At 38.4% G+C, this 21,176-nt stretch overlaps 1 protein-coding gene across 2 annotated transcripts in view; it reads left to right on the top strand.

The window, feature by feature from the left end:
* Positions 1-20,628, top strand: part of LOC127619869 (grainyhead-like protein 2 homolog) — a 46,345-nt gene extending 25,717 nt beyond the window's left edge. Inside the window, exons 8-16 of one of the 2 annotated variants that reach the window (XM_052092886.1) lie at positions 2,326-2,420; positions 10,588-10,746; positions 11,489-11,546; positions 13,172-13,308; positions 13,765-13,802; positions 15,219-15,316; positions 17,548-17,633; positions 18,201-18,265; positions 18,696-20,628. In XM_052092886.1, coding sequence (XP_051948846.1) covers positions 2,326-2,420; positions 10,588-10,746; positions 11,489-11,546; positions 13,172-13,308; positions 13,765-13,802; positions 15,219-15,316; positions 17,548-17,633; positions 18,201-18,265; positions 18,696-18,810 — 851 coding nt within the window. In that variant the 3' untranslated portion in view covers positions 18,811-20,628. The remainder of the gene's footprint in view (positions 1-2,325; positions 2,421-10,587; positions 10,747-11,488; positions 11,547-13,171; positions 13,309-13,764; positions 13,803-15,218; positions 15,317-17,547; positions 17,634-18,200; positions 18,266-18,695) is intronic. The other variant, XM_052092887.1, reaches the window with a different exon arrangement.
* Positions 20,629-21,176: the final 548 nt, after the last annotated feature.

Below are 21,176 nucleotides of genomic sequence, written 5' to 3' on the forward strand. Positions count from 1 at the left end.
AGATTGGTTCCTCTTGGTTTCCCTTTGCTTAGCTCATGGGCGCTGATTTGGTAAATGGCTGTAAACACCAAGCTTTGACTTGTGAGTTTACCCTAAGTTTTTTAGATAGCCTTTTGAAAAAAAATTAAGTGGTAAGAGAAACAAGGGGCTTTCATGAACTATATAACTTTACATTGATGTTTGTGATGAGGGCTATCAATCCACACTTGAGTCTCCACACATTACTTGGAAGAAAACTTATTGTGCAACAATAATGGACATAACTGGTCACAGCAAATCATTACAATTTTAAAATAGTGTAGATGAATCTGACAACATTTTCAGCAGCTCATGGACTTGCATGGACATCATTTAATGGGTGGTTAAGAGCAACAGAGAATTTTGTTATAGGGACAGCCCACTTGGAGAAACCTGGGGTTAAGTGCACTGTGCCCAGGAGTTCCTAGTAATCCTTCAGTTTGTGAATCACTCCTTTGAACCTGCGGCTTTCAGTTTACTAGCTCAGTATGTTAAATGAGGCAAAACACGCATACAGGATTAAAATGTTGGAGTCCATCTGAACCGAAGCAGAAGTTCAAACTTTCCACAGCTTCTTCACAGACTGGTCATACCTCCAGAGAACAGTCATCTTGAGCCTGTTACGTCTTGTCCTCCCCTCATCTCCAGTAATCAGATGCTCTGCTATGTCCTTTGTCAAAATTTGGCCTGGGGACTTTCAAAGCTTGGGAGCACCCTTAGGGAATATCTGATCCGTGATGGCAACCATCTTTGTTAAAATGGATTGAATATATAAGAATGTTTCGATGAGCCACTGAAGGGGTTGTAACTTTCTGCTAAGGTGTCTGAAGAATGACAACATGGACTGATTAAGTTGGCATTGGGCAGACCTATTGGTTCATGGTAGTATGCCGAAGCCAAGTAGGGAAGACAGGGACTGAAACCTGACACCGTCATGGTTTGGATTTGAATAGCAGTTGAGGTGGGATTGTTCCTCAGGCTTGGGGCCATGCCACTGAAGCTGGGATTTGAATGGGGCTATTAAATAGGGGGAGCTGGCTAACAGACGTGAACGGGTGTGCTCAAGTCTAGGTAAACCACGCTAAGGCAGTCCATTGAGAAAGGTTTCACCCATTCTAATCCACCCGGCTACTTCAAAGTAATACAGATGGTGGTTGTACTTTAGCCGGTGTGACATGGAGATGAATGCCCCTGTAATGGTTGCTAATTAAACACCAAAGAACTACATAACTAAAGACAGGAAGTCATTGATTGTGTTTGCTAAGGCAAGCATCACTATTACCATTGCTCATGCTTTGGGTTAGTGATTTAAACAAACCCTTAACCCGAACTATTAACATTTGGTTTGTAATGTTTGTGCTACAGACATGATTGATACCTCAAATCAAAAATATTTTTCTTGCTTTAAGTCACTCTAATGTTTGACAATTTTCTCAAAAATCTATTAAATATTTTAGTACGAAATAGCATTCCATGTTTAATCCATACGTGATGCAGTTTGTCACATATTTTTATTTTTTTATTTTTAGACAATTATACAAAATACAGATTAGTTATATGGAAAACAAATTGCAAAAGATTGATATGAAACAGACAAATTTAGCATGAATTGTGAGTGTTTCTTTATTTTCCTCTTCTTAAGTTGGCAAACCTATTTCAAAGGTATGCACCAGCCAAGAATGTAAAACTGCTGCAGCTAAGCTAGCATAGACAGGCCGACTCCAGCTGTTGTATTAGCAATGAGATTACTCTTTCTTCATGTATATCTATAAAGAGTGTAGACTGAATCACAGACATGTTTAAAGTGTGAGTAGTCATAAATGTGCACTAGCCTAGTAATCGACTACTTTAAAAGGCAAGTGTTTGTTTACATAAACTGATAAGCATTATCTAGATAAAAAAATGCTGTTTTATACACACAAGGCTTATCAACCTTAACAACCTTAACTGCTTACTTTTGCACACATTGTTTTTTTTTCAGTGGCATCTGATATTCATACTCACCAGAGCTGTTTGTGTATCCAGATTGTGCAGTTATTAAGCCAGTCGCTCAAATTAACATATACCACATATTGTACGAAATACAATCCTGCAGCCCTGCTGTACATTGTCAGTTGGTTTGCATGCTGGTTTTGGTTGGTTAATGCAGGTTAGTGGACCAGCGTAGCTGTGCTGTTCTTTATGAAAAAAGATGACCTGTATGTTCCTTTTGGTGTCCAAAACAGTATGCATGCTGGTTGTGTTTTGCAGTTTTGCTTCAGCTAAGATGGGAGCTGACTTCTTGATTTTTTATTTTTTTTTTCACAGCTGACTACAAAGAAAGCTTCAACACAATTGGGAATATTGAAGAAATTGCCTACAATGCTGTTTCCTTTACCTGGGACGTGAACGAGGAGGCCAAGGTTAGTCATCTTCCTCCAAGACTTTGTATTCAGCAACTCAGACGTGGCAGAGCAACTTAACAATGGGCATGTGTTCCAGTGTGTGTTTTGTGTGTGTTTTGGATTTATGGACATCCTGCTAGCATTACTGATCTTCATTGCTAATAAAATGGCAGGTGCAGTTGTAAGTTTAAAGGAATTGCTTACCCAAAAATGAAATTCTGGCATCATTTGCTTACCTTCATGTCGTTCCAAACCCAAATGACTTTCTTACTTCCATGTAACACAAAAGGAAGAATTTTGGAATGTTCTTGTCGCTATTTTCCGTGTTATCACAATGAAGGGGCTGTAACTTTCAAACTTCTAAAAGGACATAAAAGCACCATAAAAGTAGTGCATGCAACTCGTGCACCATATTCCTAGACTTCTTAATATATAGCTTGGGGTAAAACATACAGATATGCTTAATCCACCGCTCCCTATATTTTTCTCTCATTCATCCGCTGTCAAAATTGTTGTAGCAATTGTTCACTTCCGCATTCCAAAATCCGGAGTGTTCAAAATTATTTGCGTTTGAATTCAAACCATGAAGAGACATGTGCTCAACACTTGTGCACATTGGATAAGCCAATGAGAACACTAGGTAAGGTGTTTACCTGGCACTCAAAATCGGCATAATAGGCGAAAATCGACCTGTGTCAACCGGCTTATTCGTACAGCCTTTATGACATTATACCGATAAAGGAATGCCGTTTATTGCGTTTACATGACCACATGCGTTGTCGGCTTATTAAGCATAATCGTGTAAGAACGTGCATGTAAACATGCTCATTGAGTTGAACTTCAGAACCGGATCAGTCACATTCATGAACGAATCATTTAGACTTGATTTGTGAGCCAGTTCACTGAAAAGGTCAGACTCAAAAGAATGATATCCTATTCTATGTCTATACTGCATGACCTCCGTGGAAACCCCTTACTTCACAATGTTGCCCTGAGACAATGAAAAGGAAAAACACAATTTCTAAAATGATACCAAATACAGTTCTTCCCAAATTGAGCCTCTTGAAACATTCAAACACAAAGATATATACTGTGTATTTTTGGTTCATAAGTTTCATCAGTTTAAATATTTAAAAAAATGAAATGTACCAAATATATTCCACCTCCAAATAATGCAAAATAAATGCCCCATACCTCTTTGGATTGTTCATGTTTTAAAACATTTTGATTGAGTGGAATAATTTAAAGAACTATGTTGTGAAAAAGATGGGTTAAAAACCTTTTCGTTGCCTCAGGGCAACACCATGCAGTAGAAGGTTAACTTTGAACGCACCAAGGAGAGCTAATCTTTACTAAATTTTTTCAGTGAATAAATTAAATGATAAATTATAGTTATCATATGGCATCAGAAGACTTGGAATATAGTGCACAATTCCTTAAGACAATTTTCTTGATACTTTTATGCTGCTTTTGTGTACAAATTGAAGCTTGAAAACTGCAGTTCCTAATTGTAATTACATAGAAAAAAACACCAGTATATTATTATTATTTAAAAAATTTTCCAATGAGGAAAAAAAGATACAGTGTTTTGGGAAGATATGATGGTAAGGACACAATGATAGAAGCTTTCATTTTTGGGTGAACTATTCCTTTATCTCAAAGACTATGCATCCGTGTTTTTTATCCCGGACTCTTATTCAGACGTACCATCATTGTGTGTTGTCCACAAAATGTTATTGAGACAGGGTGGAGTGTTACGACAACTGATATGTGTATTTTACAGGCTTTGGTCTCTCTCCCATTGTTGAACACTCCTGGAGAGCTATGTAAAGCATGACATTTTGGATTCACAATGCCCTGGTGCCTCGTCCCCCAGCAATGTCTATTAATTTTGAGCTCAATGTTCTCCTGTATGGGGTCTCGGGTTTCACCTGTGCAATACTCAAGAGTAGGAAATGGACCTGGCCTGTGTCCACATTCACACAAACCTGAGTCCAGATCCGCCCAGCCTCACAGGCAGAGTCCTGCCCTACTATTGTGATTCTTGTTTGGCTCTTCTGTCGCAATAAAGCTAAGTTCAAACACTCACCTCTAGAGTATATTCAACTAAAGTTCTCTATGCAAACATTTGCTTTTCATAGGGCCTACTCACACAGGTAAAACCCATTAGTGTGAACTATATGATTTGTCAGTACAATGGAAGTGCTTATAAGTGGATTTGATTATTTTTGAGTCCAAACACATACATGTTAAAGCATGCAGTTGGCCGTGAAATGCTCATAATTTCATCTGATAAGCATCTCATGTTGTGGTCTAACATATTTTCTACTTTCATTGCAAGACCCTTAGTTCAAAGCACTTCTCATCACTGTAGGCTGGAATGGAGGAAGCCATAAACCTGGTTTCTCCATGAGCCATTGATCTGTGAGGTGGAAAAGATGTAGTTGGTGCACAGTGAAAGTTGTATTTATGAGTGGTCCGCTGTAGATGTGTCTGGGTCAGATTAGGTTTACGTCTCTTAATGATTATAAGAGAGTAATTAAAGCATGCAAGTTTCAGGACAAACCTTTCTGTTCACATTTGAATTGGTTTCGTGTCATAATCCATGTCTGTTAGCCTCCTAAAACTTGTAAAAAACAAATTGCAGATATATACAGTACATTCCAAATCCAAGTGGATCACATGAAGAGTAGTTTTGATGTTTTCTAGCATCTCCTTTTGTGCTTCGTGAATAAATGTGCCTCCTAACGATGGCCTCTTTCTTTTCCTCTGGCATTGGTAATGGTTGATTATATGAAACTGTTAATAACTAACCTCATAAATATTTAGTGAGAAATACTGTGTTTCCCAACCGTTAAGGAGGCAGAGGCAAAAAGCACTGCTGGGAAATTGAAAAGGAATATACAGTACATAAAGATGAAGTTTAAGATAAAGTCTTCAGTTACATTTGAAACTGCACTGTTTGTAGGTCTCATGTTAGGACTGAGCATTGCCTGTGGCGTTTTGTAGCAGTCAGTGATACACGTAGACGTGTCGAGGCAGGCATCTGTTTTGCCTGTGTAGGTGGCGGCTGGGGGAAAAACAATGTGCACTTTCAACGGTCAGAACTGTATAGGTCAAACCGGTATAAGCTGTCAGAAAGGATGAATATGGAAGTTCTCATGCAACAGTCCATCACATAAGAATCTGGATTGATTATACCAAATATTAGGAAAGCCCAATATATTGGTGCCCATATCGTTATCAACCAGTGTAAGCATTTGTTTATAATCGTCAGTGGCCTGATATTGGAGCAAATAATTAAAAAACATATTTTTTCCTTTCAAACAGTAAACACTTTTTCTCTGCCACTTTTCAAAAGTAGTTGTTACCTATCTAATTTCTACTGTATTTACAAGGTTTTAATGCCTGATTTCATTCTTTGATTTCATAATTTCAAAGCTTTAGTTTGAATGATGAAAATATGGGTGTTTCTTCAACTTCAGGCACTTTCATGTCCCTGGCATTGATCTTTATAAAAAATAATAATATGAAGGTCTCATTCAAATTTAATTGAAAATGTTTTACCAGGACTTCATCATTTATTTTGGGCCTTGTCCCAGATCCAGACTTGTATTAACCCTTGGCCCACAATAATTGTATTTAATCAAAATGTTAATAACGTCTCGGTTACTATCGTAACCTCTGTTCCCTGATGGAGGGAAGGAGACGTTGTGTTGATGTAGTGACACTAGGGGTCTCTCTTGAGAGCTCCGCAAACACAGTGACCGGGGCGCAGAGGGAACTCTGCCCAAGGGAGATGCGGGTCCGCCGACAGGGGGACTGTACCGTGGAAAATACATCACAGGAGATTATTGGAATAATCAGAATCAGGCTGCGAACTTCCTCCTCTTAATTCGGAGCCAGAGGGCTAGGGAGGAAGGACACCCAGGGTCCGTTACTTGTGGACTTGACTGGGGGAGTAGAGCGCATGTCTTCACCTCAGGGGAGGGGAAAGGCGCTATGCACAAGCGATACACCGTATTACCTAATTCTACTTGTTCCGACCTGTCAAAACAGGGGACAAGACCGGCTCAACCTGGCGATTGTACAATCTCGTGAAGGTATTTTGTGTTGCACAGCCCCAGCTATGGCGGCTACATAAACAAGGTGGAGGGGGACAGCCGCCCCTCCAGCCTCTCCTGCAGGAATGAGAGCACCGACCCGACTGCGCACCTCTGTGGGTTTTCAAATTGGGAAGAACACCAATTTGCGAATAAGCCCCACTTTAGGGCATAAAGCTGCCTGGTAGAAGGAGCTCTGGCTTGAGTGATCATGTCTACGACGGCTGGTGGTAGACCATTTAGATCTTCCGCATCCCATCCAAGGGCCAGACATGGAGGTTCCAGAAGTCTGGATGCAGATGCCAGAGGGTGCCCCTCTCCTGAGAAAGAAGGTCCTTCCTCAGGGGAATTTGCCAGGGAGGTGCTGTCGTGAGGAGCGGGAGATTCAAGAACCAAGTCTGAGTGGGCAAGTTGGGGAGCCTAGAGAGTGACTTATTCCTCATCCTCCCTGACCTTGCACAGGACTTGTGCAAGTAGGCTCACTGGGGGATTCTTGGGAGGCAAACAGATCTACCTGTGCTCTGCCTAGCTGACCCCAAATCAGCTGGACCACATGAGGGTGGAGTCTCCACTCTCCACTGAGCATTACCTGTCATGACAGCGCATCCACTGTGGTGTTTAGGTTGCCCGGAACATGAGTGGCGTGCAGCGACCTCAGCCGCTGCTAACTCCAAATGAGGAGATGGCGGGCGAGTTGCGATATGCAACGTGAGCGAAAGCCGCCCTGGCGATTTATATACTCTTCTGTCACGGTGTTGTCTGAGCAAATCAACACATGCTTGCCACGGATCAACTGCAGAAATCTGCACAAATCAAGAAATACAGCCAACAACTCTTGGCAGTTGGGCCCCATCCAGGAGCCAGCCCTATGCACATGGAGCCCCAGCCCGTTTGGGAGGCGTCCGTAGTAACTACGACACATCTGAACACCTGCTGTAGGGGGACTCCTGCCCATAGAAAACAGAGGTCTGTCCAAGGGCTGAATAAGTGACGGCAGGAAGGGTGAGGGTCACACAGTATGTGCCGTGGCACCATGCCCATCTCGGAACTTGAGTCTGAAACCAGTGCTGAAGCGGTCTCATATGCATCAACCCGAGCGGTGCGACCATTGTCGAGGATGCCATATGCCCCAGGAGCCTCTGAAATTGTTTCAGTGGAACCACTATGCCTGGTCTGAATGTACTCTGGCAGTTCAGCACCGCTTGTGAAGCGCGCTGTCATTGAGACTGAGTCTAATTCCATGCTGAGAAAAGAGATGCTCTGAATCGGCGAGACCTTGCTCTTTTCCCAGTTGACCCGAAGCCCTAAACGGCTGAGGTGCGTGAGCACCTGGTCCCTGTGTGCAAAGAGCAACTGTCGAGAGTATGCTAAGATTAGCCAGTCATTGAGGTAGTTGAGTATGTAAATGCCCACTTCCCTTAACGGGGCAAGAGCTGCCTCTGCGACTTTCGTGAAGACACAAGGGGAAAGGGACAGACTGAAGGGGAGGACCTTGTACTGATTCGCCTGGCCATCAAAAGCGAACCGTAGAAATATAGGTAATATTGAGACATGATGTTATGCGGCCTTCAGGTCTTCTGCCACGAACCAATCTTGATGCCGGATGTATGTCAGAATACGTCTCTGCATCAGCATCTTGAACGGGAGTCTGTGGAAGGCCCAGATTGTCCGCAACCCACAGCCTTTCTTGGGTACGATGAATTAAGGGCTGTAGAATCCCTTCTCCATCTGCGTCCTTGCGCAGAAGGGTTGCGATCTTCGCATGCGGGGTGGAGGCGTTTTCGCCCTGCACTATGGTGAAGCGGACGGTGCTGAAGTGGGGTGGGCGACTGGCGAACTGAATCGCGTACGGGTTGAAAAGCATCAGCCATGAGTCCAAGCTCTGGGCGAGGGGCACTACAATCACGTGTGACGTACCTGGAGGTGAGGCCTTCGTCCCAAGGTGGTTGTGCTGAGGAGAAGCTCGAAGCACTTACCTTGCTCCACGTGCCCGGCCTGGGGCGGGTAGGCGACTGAGGAGGAAGTTCTGTAGCGACGACCTCTAGACTCATCACCACCTGCCGGACTGAGGAACGAGTGTGGTGCAGTTGGGCACGTGAAGGCGGAAGGGGTTCATGGGGGCCCGACTGCAAGTACTCGGTGTCTGATCGCCGTTAGAACGGCAGTTGTGGGCACCGGCTAAGTGACCCAGGGAGTGAGGAAACTGAAACTGAAGGGCATCTTGAAAAAGACATTCAACATCAATGTGTGTACTCTTTTAGAGAAATATACTCTTTATTTCAGAGGTATATACTCTTTTAGAGGGCTGTCGAAGCGTGCAGAAGAAGAAAAAAGCAGCTGAAATGCGCCGTATTTCCAACAGCGTATGTTCTATAGAGGTGAGTGGAACAGCAGTGGGTGTTACTCAGCTCGCTGAAACGCAACCGATCGGCTCCGAAGAAAAAATCTGTCTAAACAGATGCACGCTTCCCTCCTATAATACCCGTATGTCCGGGGGAGGGGCATGCAAATTCTGTTCGCCAATTCTCATTTCTCAAAGAGAAAAGAGGTAACCGAGGCTCAATCGACACAACGTTGAGTGTGTGACAGAAGGGGAACTACAGTCTTGACCAACACAAAATATGTATAATTTTAAAGCTTAGAATCTCTAATTCATAATGCATGTAAGCATTATGACCAAAACTGAACAAGTGCTTTGAAATTTGCAGAAGAATCATGTGTTAAGTTTTGATCATTTATTAATAATTTTGCACTGTACGTATTAGTCTAATTGGTAAAAACATCAGACTCATCAAATAGCTATGTATCATTTGTGAAAGCTATCAAAGAGTAGAACACAACCAGCCTCTGATTTACTCACAGACAAAAATATTTTGAGTAATAGCTAAGTACATGAACATGAAAAGTCTTTGACATACATGTTTCATGTGAACAGGTGTTGATCATATGCAGTTTTTTTGGCATATAACTTAACAAAAAATAAACAGAACATAAATCATCACATACCATCATGTAGAGGAGGCGATTATCTTTAAAATAAGCTCACACTCAAAGCAATCGAATGCATAGATAATTAGATAACCCACATGAAGCACAATGTGCACACAGCATCTGGCTATATGGCATCTTGATGACTGGCTACAAACACGTTAGGTGTGTTCAACTTGAACTGCATCTTGGTTTAGCTATCGGCAAGATTTGCCGGTTGCTGTCGTGGGAGGAGTTGAAAAAGAGCAGCCAAGCCAGACACTTGGCTCTTCCCATCATCCGCTGAACCCACAGCAGTCACAGAAGAGCATGCAATGTTTGCAGACATTTTTTAAAATTTACAGGAAATCTTTAAAAATAACCTTATAGCTTAGAGGGTTAAACCATGAAAATCCATTATAAAAATTCAAATGATTACAAATGTAAAACTACGATAATCTAAGCAAAGAGTGAAATAAAACAAACCATTTTAATATTTATTATGTGAAAATTATTTCTAAATTTTTTTTTATTTTTTTATAATTATGTAATTTTTTAACTAAGTTGACAAAAGTGTCAGTAAAGAACATACTTGATCTGAAATATGAGACAATTGATGTTTGACTTAAAAATAAAGACAAGGTAAATATAATTTGTGAGCTGAATATTTGTATTGTGCATTTAATTGTGTGTATTTAGAACAATTTAGTATATACAATAAAATGTTTGCTATGATATTAGTCCTAGCAAGACAAAGGAGTGGGTCATTTTATTTTGAAAATATAAAAAATGTCATTTCCAGCACAGAATTCATTAAATACAATGAGAGTGAATTGTCATGAAATTCAGAAAAAGAAAATGACAAAAATAAATCTGCTGTGGTGCATGTACACAAATTGTTGGACATGGTTTGTAGACAAACGTCACTTTCTAGAAGTGCTAAAAGTGCCCAAAGTATATAAAATAAACACACCCATTGATGAATTCCAACTAGATATCGTAACATCTGAGCAGTTCTTACTGAAAACTGCCTGATTGTGTTTGATTATTGTTCAAACACACTGAGGCACATAGTGGACTGACCAGTGTGTTTGTGTCTTTTTCTCTGATTGTAGATCTTCATCACTGTGAACTGTCTGAGCACAGATTTCTCCTCTCAGAAGGGAGTGAAGGGTCTTCCACTCATGATTCAGATCGACACCTACAGCTACAACAACCGCAGTAACAAACCCCTACACAGAGCCTATTGTCAGATCAAGGTCTTCTGCGATAAGGTGAACGTTTAACTTTTGAAACGATATGTACATTTTTCCAAAACTAAAATGTATCTGTAAAGCTGTCATGGAGATCTGTAAAAAGGAAACATTATTTCCTTTAATATTAAAATTGCTTGATCAATCAATTTAAGGGAATTTTCATTCATTTAATTTCATTAAATTGAAGACTATGCATTTCACCTGCAGAGAAAGTGGGTCAGTTGTCTGAATTCTGACATTGTTAAGACAAGGCAAGAGAGTGTGTGCTGTTCTGCAAATGCAATGACAATTCTCTAGCACCACCCTGTGGTTGTTGATCAATACAGTTACCTTGTAGAACCAATTTCACCCTCACAAAAAGTATTTGGAGTCGAAAGTCGATCTTAAAATGTCTGCATTAAATAAAAAAAATATCAAACCAAGTGGCATTTATTTTAAAGAAAGTTAGCGCATCACAATTTTCTGTAAATTATGTAAACACTGTTCAAAATGAAGACAAAAAGTATGTGATGCTTTTTGGTTTTGAAATGTTTATGAAACATGTTCATAATGTGCTAATCGACACCTGTGTGAACTTGAAGGGAACTGACTTCATTCATAGTTTAGAAAAAAGCTCTAGCTTCATTTGTTTGCAGATGACATTTGCTTTGATATTTTGGTATAAATGTAATGACATTTGTACATTTTTAAGTGTGACTCTGCAGGATAAAGGTTTCTCATTCTCTCTTTCTGTCTTCCTGTCTATTTATGTGGTTCACAGGGAGCGGAGAGGAAGATCAGAGATGAAGAGAGGAAACAAAACCGCAAAAAGACAAAAGGTCTGATGCCTGAAACACTGAAATACTGTAACAAATTTTCTCACTTGAAGGCATATTCCAGGTTCAGTATAAGTTAAGATCAATCGACAGTATTTGTGGCATAATATTGATTACCACAAAAAAACTTTCTGACTCGTCTCTCCATTTCTTAAAAAAAAAAGCAAAAATCTGGGTTCCAGTGAGGCACTTAAAATGGACGTGAATGGGGCAATCAGTAAACTACTCACCATTTCAAAAGTATAGCCAAAAGACTTAAATAATATGCGTGTTAACATGATTGCAGTGTGATAAAATCACTTACAAACGTTTTCTTTTTTACAACTTGGTTACCATGGATCGTGGAACGCATCAAAACAAGGGAGGGTGGGGCCATACATTTAACACACTGGACCATTAGGCTACATTTCACATACAGAGACATATCACACATTATACTAAGAAAACATAAAACCATAAGAAAAAAAAATAAGACTCATGTGTGCTCCCTGAATGATAATAACGCATGTTGTCTGTTGATCTCGATAATCGCATACGTTTTTGTAGTTTATCACGATTGATCACAGATGTTGAAAGTGCTGAAATTTGACACTATATATTCTTATTTTCTTGTAGTTTAGAAAATACTTTTTGTCAAGAAAAAAGGTATTAACGCTAAAAATGTAGTGTCACTTAATTTTCATTAAAGACAACGTCATTACCTTTATTATTGGTTGATTAGCTTGCAAGATTCCTGCAGCATTTGCATGAACAGTGGCTGTGCTAGATGTAGAGAGATCAGGGATGGAGAAACCGGGCGGTCCTCTGACGTGCTGGCATCCTCCAAAACTGAGCTTTGAACTTGTGAGATTAATGTCTCTTGTCTGTCACATCACAGTAGTTTTGATGTAGTCTAGAGAAAAATGCATGCTGGTGATTGGTTAATTTTTAATAAGCGGGGGCCGCGTTAAAAAGTTGTTGTATTGGTTTAAAAGCGTGTATATATATATATATATATATATATATATATATATATATATATATATATATATATATATATATATTTGTATACTGCCTATAAACTACAATTAACGCAGTAGAACTTTTAAAAAATAAAATAAATCATGTACTCATTAAATACATTTTAATTTTAATATTTCATATTTTATCAGACTTCAAAAGTAACCCAGGCACAGGCCTGGGAAATTAATCAAATAATAATTTTTCTTTAATTTATCGGAAATAAAAGTTTATCAGTAACTACAAACCAACATTTGGACCCAAACTGAGTAATAGCTTAAATTAGGCTAAATCTGCAACCTTGTTACTTGCATCTCTGTTGTGTGTATTTTTCATATTTATATATTTTGTTATTTCATTGTTATGTTCAATTAATGTTTATTGCAGGAAAATAACGGAATCACACAAATTAGGGTTTTAACTGTATTTTGACATGTCCCACATTTTGGTAACAGGGTTAAAAATATGAAGAGAATAAGGTGGTCTGAATGTTAAGGATCTTCATCACTGACTATTTGTTGAAAATTATTTTTCTTCTTCTTTTTTGGAATTTCAAGTCCTATTTTGTACCCTTTTCATAGAAAGTGCCTATTATAAAAGATCAATTTGTTCTTGCATCATCTCATCAGGAAAAGAAGGAGGTGTTGGGGCAGTTTCTCTCCCGAAAAAGTGTGACGCTACATTTAAAACAATGACTGATTTGGATGCCCAACCGGTTCTGTTTATCCCTGATGTGCACTTTGGGAACTTACAGAGGGCAGGCCAGGTATGAGTCAGAATTTCAGTCACAAAATGCACTCAAAGACCAGATCACAGGCTTTTTTTTTTTAAAGTCCTGTGCCATTTTGTAGACGGATGTACATGCCTCTTGGTCAGCCATCATGGTCTTCCTGAAATTTCAAATAGGTTGTAGAACCTGATTAAAGAACTGTCATGAAGACATTAGTGCTCCATTATATGTCTAATGAGACTGAGACTTATTACAGAATGACTGACCTTTCAAAAGCAAACATGAAAGGCCACTGTTGTCTTCCTCATAAAGCCTGTGAGTCTGTGTATCTTGGATACTTAGGAGATATTTCTTTATTAGGAGTTATATCTGCTGGACTACTCATTGTAGAGTGTATAATAAGGTTTGTTCTAAATGTTACAGATGTTTGAGAGTGTAAATGTTTACAAAAGATAAATACCAACTCAAAAATGTGTATACAATTCTTTCCAGGTATTTGCATTTAATACAGAGGAAATTGAGCGAGAGGGGTGAGTATAAAATTTTTTGGAGCCACTTTATATTAGGTGTCTTAAACTACTACAGTATGTTCTTAAGAATTTGATACAATGTACTTATTATGCACGTACATGTTACATTTAATTATATCTGTAGTAACACTGTTAACCTTACCCCAACTATAGCCGTACACCAACCTCAGTAGAAGCAAATGTGAATCTTGTAAGAATTTTACAGATCAACATGTAGTAACACAATAAGTACATTGTATTGAATGCATTTTAATGTTAGTACATAGTAGTTGAAGACACCTAATGTTAAACATATTAAATGTACTGAAAGTATCATTCACACTAGGTTACATCTTGCTATTTTCCAGCTTTATTTCTCTATATTATGTATTGCTTAAAAATTGTGAATTTGTTTACAATCATAGAAACCATAATTTAAATGAAACAGCCTCTTTAGCCAAATAGATTTCAAATGTTTCATGTAAACATGGTTAAAATCGCGATTAAAAAAAAAAATCAAAGCATGTTTTTCCAAAGAAATTTCATTTAAATACACCAATATAAAAATACATGATAATAAACAGTAATATTTATTTACATATATTAAGAAAAATGCTATGCAGGGAATACCATTTAACATTTTTGTGTGATGATGCAAGCAATCAGTTGATCAAATGTACAGGTTTTTTTATCCCCTTTTCTCCCAATTTGGAATGCCCAATTCCCACTACTTAGTAGGTCCTCGTGGTGGTGCGGTTACTCACCTCAATCCAGGTGGTGTAGGACAAGTCTCAGTTGCCTCCGCTTCTGAGACTGTAAATCCGTGCATCTTATCACGTGGCTCGTTGTGCATGACACCACAGAGACTTACAGCATATGGAGGCTCATGCTACTCTCCACGATCCACGCACAACTTACCACACACACCATGTGACTCTACCCTCCCTAGCAACCGGGCCAATTTGGTTGCTTAGGAGACCTGGCTGGGGTCACTCATCACGCCCAGGATTCGAACTCGGGACTCCAGGGGTGGTATAATCGCTGAGCTATCCAGGCCCCCAAATGTACAGTTTTCAAAGAAATTATTCTATATATATTATCGAATGTACCAACTCTAATGCCTTTTTGCAAAAGCTCTCATAATCACAAATTGCGAGACAAGGAGAAATCGCGATTCACAAAATTAGTCTCATGATGCTCTCTTTAGGAAATTGATAATAATAACAATAAAAAGTGCATGAACATCATTATAAAAGTCACTATGTTGCTATGTTGAACCATTGTTAATACATCACGAATATTCAATGCATCGCTTAGCCCTAATTCACACAATGGCTGAATATAGGGATCTTTAAAAATATGAATTAACATTGATTTAATAATTTTGTTACTTCTATAGCATAAATCAAAGTCATTGATTGTGTTTGTGTGTGTTAGAAGTGTGCTGGTGAAGAGGATGTTCCGCTCATCTGAGGAAGATTTCTGCCCACCCCCTCACAAACAGATGAGAGAGGACACACAGAAGAGAGGTCAATGTAGGAGACACTCAGTCTAAATACAACACATTTATTGCTAAAGTGGGTCATTTCTCCTCCATTGTTGCCACCAAATGGAATTGCAAAAATAATGACTTCTCCAAACATATAGTATGGAAGCCCAGAGGCCATAAAAAAGTGATGATTGCAAGAAAAGAAGACAAATAATAACAAGAAAAGGAGAAATAATGATAGTGGCCTATGTGGGATTATGAATGTTTGAAAATACTTACAAACAATTATTTTTGGTGCTAGTTGTTGTGCAAAAATGACACACTTCACCCTTTACCCTTCAAGCTTGGATTGGCCTGCCAGCTGTACTTTACAATGCATGTAGGCATTGTGACCAAAATTTGAACAAGTTCTTTGAAATTTGCAGACAAATCAGAAGTGTTCCATTTTGATTATTGATTTATAATTTTGCAATGTACATATTATTGTAATCGGTAAAAAACATCAAACTGATCAAATAGCCATATGTCATTGGAAAACTCTCAAGGAGTAGAATACAACCAGCCTCACAGACAAAAATGTAGCAAGTAATAGCTAAGAATATGTCTTTGACGTACATGTTACATGCAGCTTTTAAGCTGCATTTTAGCTTACAACTTCACAAAATATAAACAGAACATAAAATAGCACATACCACACACAATTTAAATGGATGCATATATCATTAGATAATCCAAATGAAGCACAATGTGCACACAGCACATAATGTGCTATCTGGCTAAAAACACATTAGCTTTCCTAGATCAGATGAAATGGAAATTGGAAATGATGAAGAACGTTGTCCAGCATCATGGAACGTTAAACCAATCATATTAGGATTCAAATCGCTGCAACCAGAAGTGGAAGTCATCCAAAAATGGGCAGAGAGGATTGTTTAATCTAATTACATATGACCACTAGGGGATGGCACCAAGTACATGACACGGACTCAATGATGACTCAAATGGCACAGAATGAAACTGAATGAGATCTCGTTACTCATGCAGGATTTCTTTCAACAGTGGTGCTGTTGTGTGTGCGTCCACAAGCCTGCATCGCCAGACCTGTATTAACGCATGTTGGTCAAAGAATAGATTAAAATGGTTGTCAAACTCAATTTCAGCCTGTACCACATCAGGGTTTATTTGTGCCTTCAAAGAGCCCTTTGAAAATGTTCCACCAGCACCTGCTTTGGTAGCACCCATGCAATTTATCCCCAATATGGAATGCCCAATTTACACTACTTACTAGGTCTTCATGGTGGCGCAGTTACTCACCTCAATCCAGGTGGAGTAGGACAAGTCTCAGTCGCCTCCGCTTCTGAGACCGTCAATCCATGCATCTAATCACGTGGCTCGCTGTGCATGACACCGCAGAGACTCACAGCTTGTGGAGGCTCATGCTACTCTCCGCGATCCACGCACATCTTACCCATTAAGAGCGAGAACCACTAATCACGACCACGAGGAGGTTACCCCATGTGACTCTACCCTCCCTAGCAACCGGGCCAATCTGGTTGCTTAGGAGACCTTGCTGTAGTCATTCAGCACACCCTGGATTCGAACTCGTGACTCCAGGGGTGGTAGTCAGTGTCAATAGCTCTCGTATTTATTTGTTTAGAGACGTTTTTGGACACTAGGATAAATTATTTTTGTAATACTAACTTTTTGATTTCTTTGTCGTAGCAACACAAAATGTTACTGTTACAGGTGACATGATTGGGAACAAAACAAAATTATTTTTTCGGAGCCACCTTATTTACACCCTGAGATATATAGTGTCAAATCAGAAAAATACAGAGAAAAAAAAGTAAGGCTAAAGTTTTGTTGTGATTTTCAGCACTTTCTTAAGCTGAGAGTCTCAAAATTTATATCATAATATTTTTTTTATTTTTCTTTGTTTTTTTTGTTTTTATGTTGTTGATGTTTTTTTTAGTGTTGTAAGCCTTTAATTTTTGGCATGCAACTGAAACAGGAAATCTTTAAAAACACTTTCAGAGCTTAAAGGGTTAAATCAGATTTTAAAAAAAAAAGATGACTTGTACTATACTACAACACTTATGGATAACACTTTCTCCATTCATAACAGGCTCTCAATTGCCTCTGCTAATGAGATTTGGGATTTATTAATTAATGCATCAGAAGGTTAAATTCAGAACTAAAGAGTAATAATATCAGATTACTTTACTGGGATTAATATAAAGCTCTAGAATAAGCAGTGTATGCTGTATGTTATTGCAGTTCTCCTTTACGTGAGGAAGGAGTCAGATGAGGTGTTTGATGCGCTGATGCTGCGAATGCCTACTCTCAGAGGACTGATGGATGCAGTGAGTGTCTGTTTCTATAGAGGGCATGCTACTCTAAACTACTGAAGTGTCAGGGAACTTATTAGAGGTGATGTAGCAGGGATGCATCAAAATGCATCTTTCTGAATGAAAATTCAGTGCCAAGATTGCAACATTTTGAATAAAACCACTATAATAATTTTGAATATATTACATGTTAATTTCTTATCCAAAATAGAATTGTTGACCTATTTTCAGTTGTAATAATCCAGCTGTAGACCCTAATGTGCTTCCAGGAGAAAACTCTTCCTCCAGTTACATTTGTGTCTTTCATGATGCATCTTTTAGTAAAGAAATGTAACCGAATCACAGTCAGGGCAAACATTTACACCCCTACCCCAACACTGCTTACCGATATTAAACATGCAGAAATAAAAATATTCAGATTTGTTATTTAAAGTACGATAAATGTATCTAATGTATCTAAATGAAAAGTAGGTCTAGGTTGCACTGAGAATGATGTACTGGTGTTCATCTCAGTGTTTATAATACATACTAAATGTCCATCCAAGCCTAGTTTTGATATATCATTTTGTTTCATCTTCATAGATTTCTGAGAAATATGGCGTGCCCATCGAAAAGATGGCCAAGATTTACAAGAAGAGCAAGAAAGGGTAAATGATTGATTGAAAATCAAAATATCTAAAACAGTGGTTCTCAACTGGTGACCCAAAAATGGGGGTCAGGTTTGTTCTGAAAAACCATGCTAAATGCAAATAATAAAACGCAGCTAACCATATCTCATATCTTTTGCTGTTGGCATCAAAGGCCTAACTATTTTTGTGCACTTATCTACCAATTGGCAGTGGCTAAAAAATTGCAGATTGTTTGACGTGCCCTCGTTCTAGACAACCACAAAAAAAGAATGCACTTTTCAAGAAAATACAACCCAGACTATATTAATAAAGGTGCTGGGTCACCACTTGATGTCCAATTTCAAATCTGAGTCCTGAAGTCAAATAAGTTGAGATCCACTGATGTGACTAATGTGACAATTAATGAACAATGAGTCCTTTACTGTATGAGTTTGTTCTGTCAACACAGGATCCTGGTAAACATGGATGATAATATCATCGAGCACTACTCTAATGAGGACACATTTATCCTGAGTATCGAGAACTTCGCAGATGCATACAAAATAACACTAATGGAAATATAAACAGTATGAAGCTAAAAGACTTGTTACTTGGACTCCAGCCAACAGTCTGGTCCGATTCATCACTGGCTGTTCACAAATCGAAATCAAAAGGCCAAACGTTGACATACCTCATTTTTAAAACCTCATACATGACTGTTAAATGGTCAATAAGTTTCAGTTTGTCCAAAAAGTTCCATTGCTGCATTCATCTTTCCCTCAATCCTGACTAGTCTCCCAGTTCCTGTCGCTGAAAAACATCCCCACAGCATGATGCTGCCACCACCATGCTTCACTGTAGGGATGGTATTGGCCAGGTGAGGAGCGGTGCCTGGTTTCCTCCAGACATGACGCTTGCTATTCAGGCCAAAGAGTTCAATCTTTGTTTCATCAGACCAGAGAATTTTGTTTCTCATGGTCTGAGAGTCCTTCAGGTGCCTTTTGGCAAAGTTCTCCAATGAGCAATATGGTCCAGATGTTGGAAGTTATTTTCCAGTATTGTGCTGTTGATGGAAATTATTGCTAGTTGTAACTAAGTGGTAACTCATTTTGACTCATTTTGACTTTTAAGGATAAAAGTGAATGCTAATTCACATTTCAGTTAATTTCTGAACTGTACCGTCCATAGGATTTCACCAGAGGAGATGAAAAATAACATACAAATATCATTGCAATAATGTGTATTGTAGATATGGCTAGTGTTTTCCATTGAAATTAAAATGCTGAAATAGATTTGCTTGCAGCACAAATATGAATTTGAGGATTTGTTACCTCCAGAGCTTGATCTGTGAAAAGTGTCCAATACTGTAAATGTGTTTTTCTTATTTGTTTATTATTATTATCATTAATATTATTGTTATTTTTAACTTGGTAGATATCCTTTAGGTTTTAACGGTCTGAATATTCATATACTCTGATGTACAAAGAAAGCTATTTTTATGAGACTTTGATGTGTGCCATTTCAAGTTTTTTTTTTTTAAAAGTGCAAAGGAGGAAATATGTATGAATAATGTTGAACTGTCCTCGATATCAGAAAAGACATAAAATGACACTGCCACAATACAGTCGGTGTAGCTCAGATCCATTTCAGCCATGTTGTGTGTATTGCACTCATATTCTTAATGTGAAATATTCTTTTTAAAGATCCATTGGTTTCAAATGTAAGTGCAGTTTGTGATTTCACAAATTTCACATCACCAGCCAAGGTCATTCCCTTTTGCAACAAGGAGTGAGGGCCTCTCACACGCACAGTCATTTAACTAATAACTATGCAGTCTTTCAACCCAGTTCATTTCTAGTTTATATGTCTAGTATAACAGGTGATAGGGTAACACTTTATGGTTCCATTCGTAACCATTAGTTAATTCATTGGGTATCATATAAAATCTATTTTTACAGCATTTATTAATCTTTGTTTATGTTAATTAATAAATATGCAATTGTTCATTGTTAGTTCATGTTAGTTTATAGTGCATAATGTTAACAATATAGTAATACATTTTTAAAAGTTTGAAATTAACATTAACCAAGATGAATAAATGCTATAAAAGTATTGTTCATTGTTAGTTCATGTTAACTAATGTAGATAACAAATGGACGTTTATTGTGTATAGTGTTACCAGTGGTTGTTAATATTGTCAAGCAAAGTTACTGTTTGTGTTATTAATATTTGTCTTTCATGAGAAAATATGTAAAGGGCACTTCGGAAAAGAAAATGTAATTTGTATGTAATTAAAGTTTGCATTTTTATCATGTAAAAGTCTCCATACATTTGTTTTGTTTGGTGGTGACCAGTGGGGAGTAGTTAACTAAAAGTAGCAATGCTACTACCACCTAAACTACATTTTTGTAGTGTGACAGAAGTTCAGATATTTTCAGTAGTGTAATGAGCTACAATTTCCAACGAGTGGCGCTAGATGTAGCATCACAAAACGCTTCATGTGTCACATTGTACTGTGAAAGTACTGTAGTAATGGAGCACAAAGGTTAAAAAACGCACTCTCCTAAACCGTCCTCGCTTGTTAGTGCTGGGAAAACCAAATTGTGAATCGGTTCTTTCAAACAGTTCCTGTAAATGTATGAATCTGTTAAAATAAACGATTCCCTTTCATTTAGCGTTGAGAACACAATTCATTTGAGAGAATTGTTCCTTTCGGACAGTTCGTGTAAATGAACAATTTCACATAAATGATTCACTGATTCACTTGAGCCCTGTGCAGCCTTAAAGTGACATTGCCATATTCTATGAAGCGAAATATTTATCCAAAAGGGATAGTTCACTCAAAAATGAAAATGCTCTCATCATTTATTCACCCTCATGCCATCCCAGATGTGTATGACTTTGTTCTGCTGAACACAAATGTAGATTTTAGAGGAATATTTCAGCTTTG

Source organism: Xyrauchen texanus, chromosome 26 (genome assembly GCF_025860055.1).
Source record: "Xyrauchen texanus isolate HMW12.3.18 chromosome 26, RBS_HiC_50CHRs, whole genome shotgun sequence".
NCBI classification, from domain to species: Eukaryota; Metazoa; Chordata; class Actinopteri; order Cypriniformes; family Catostomidae; genus Xyrauchen; species Xyrauchen texanus.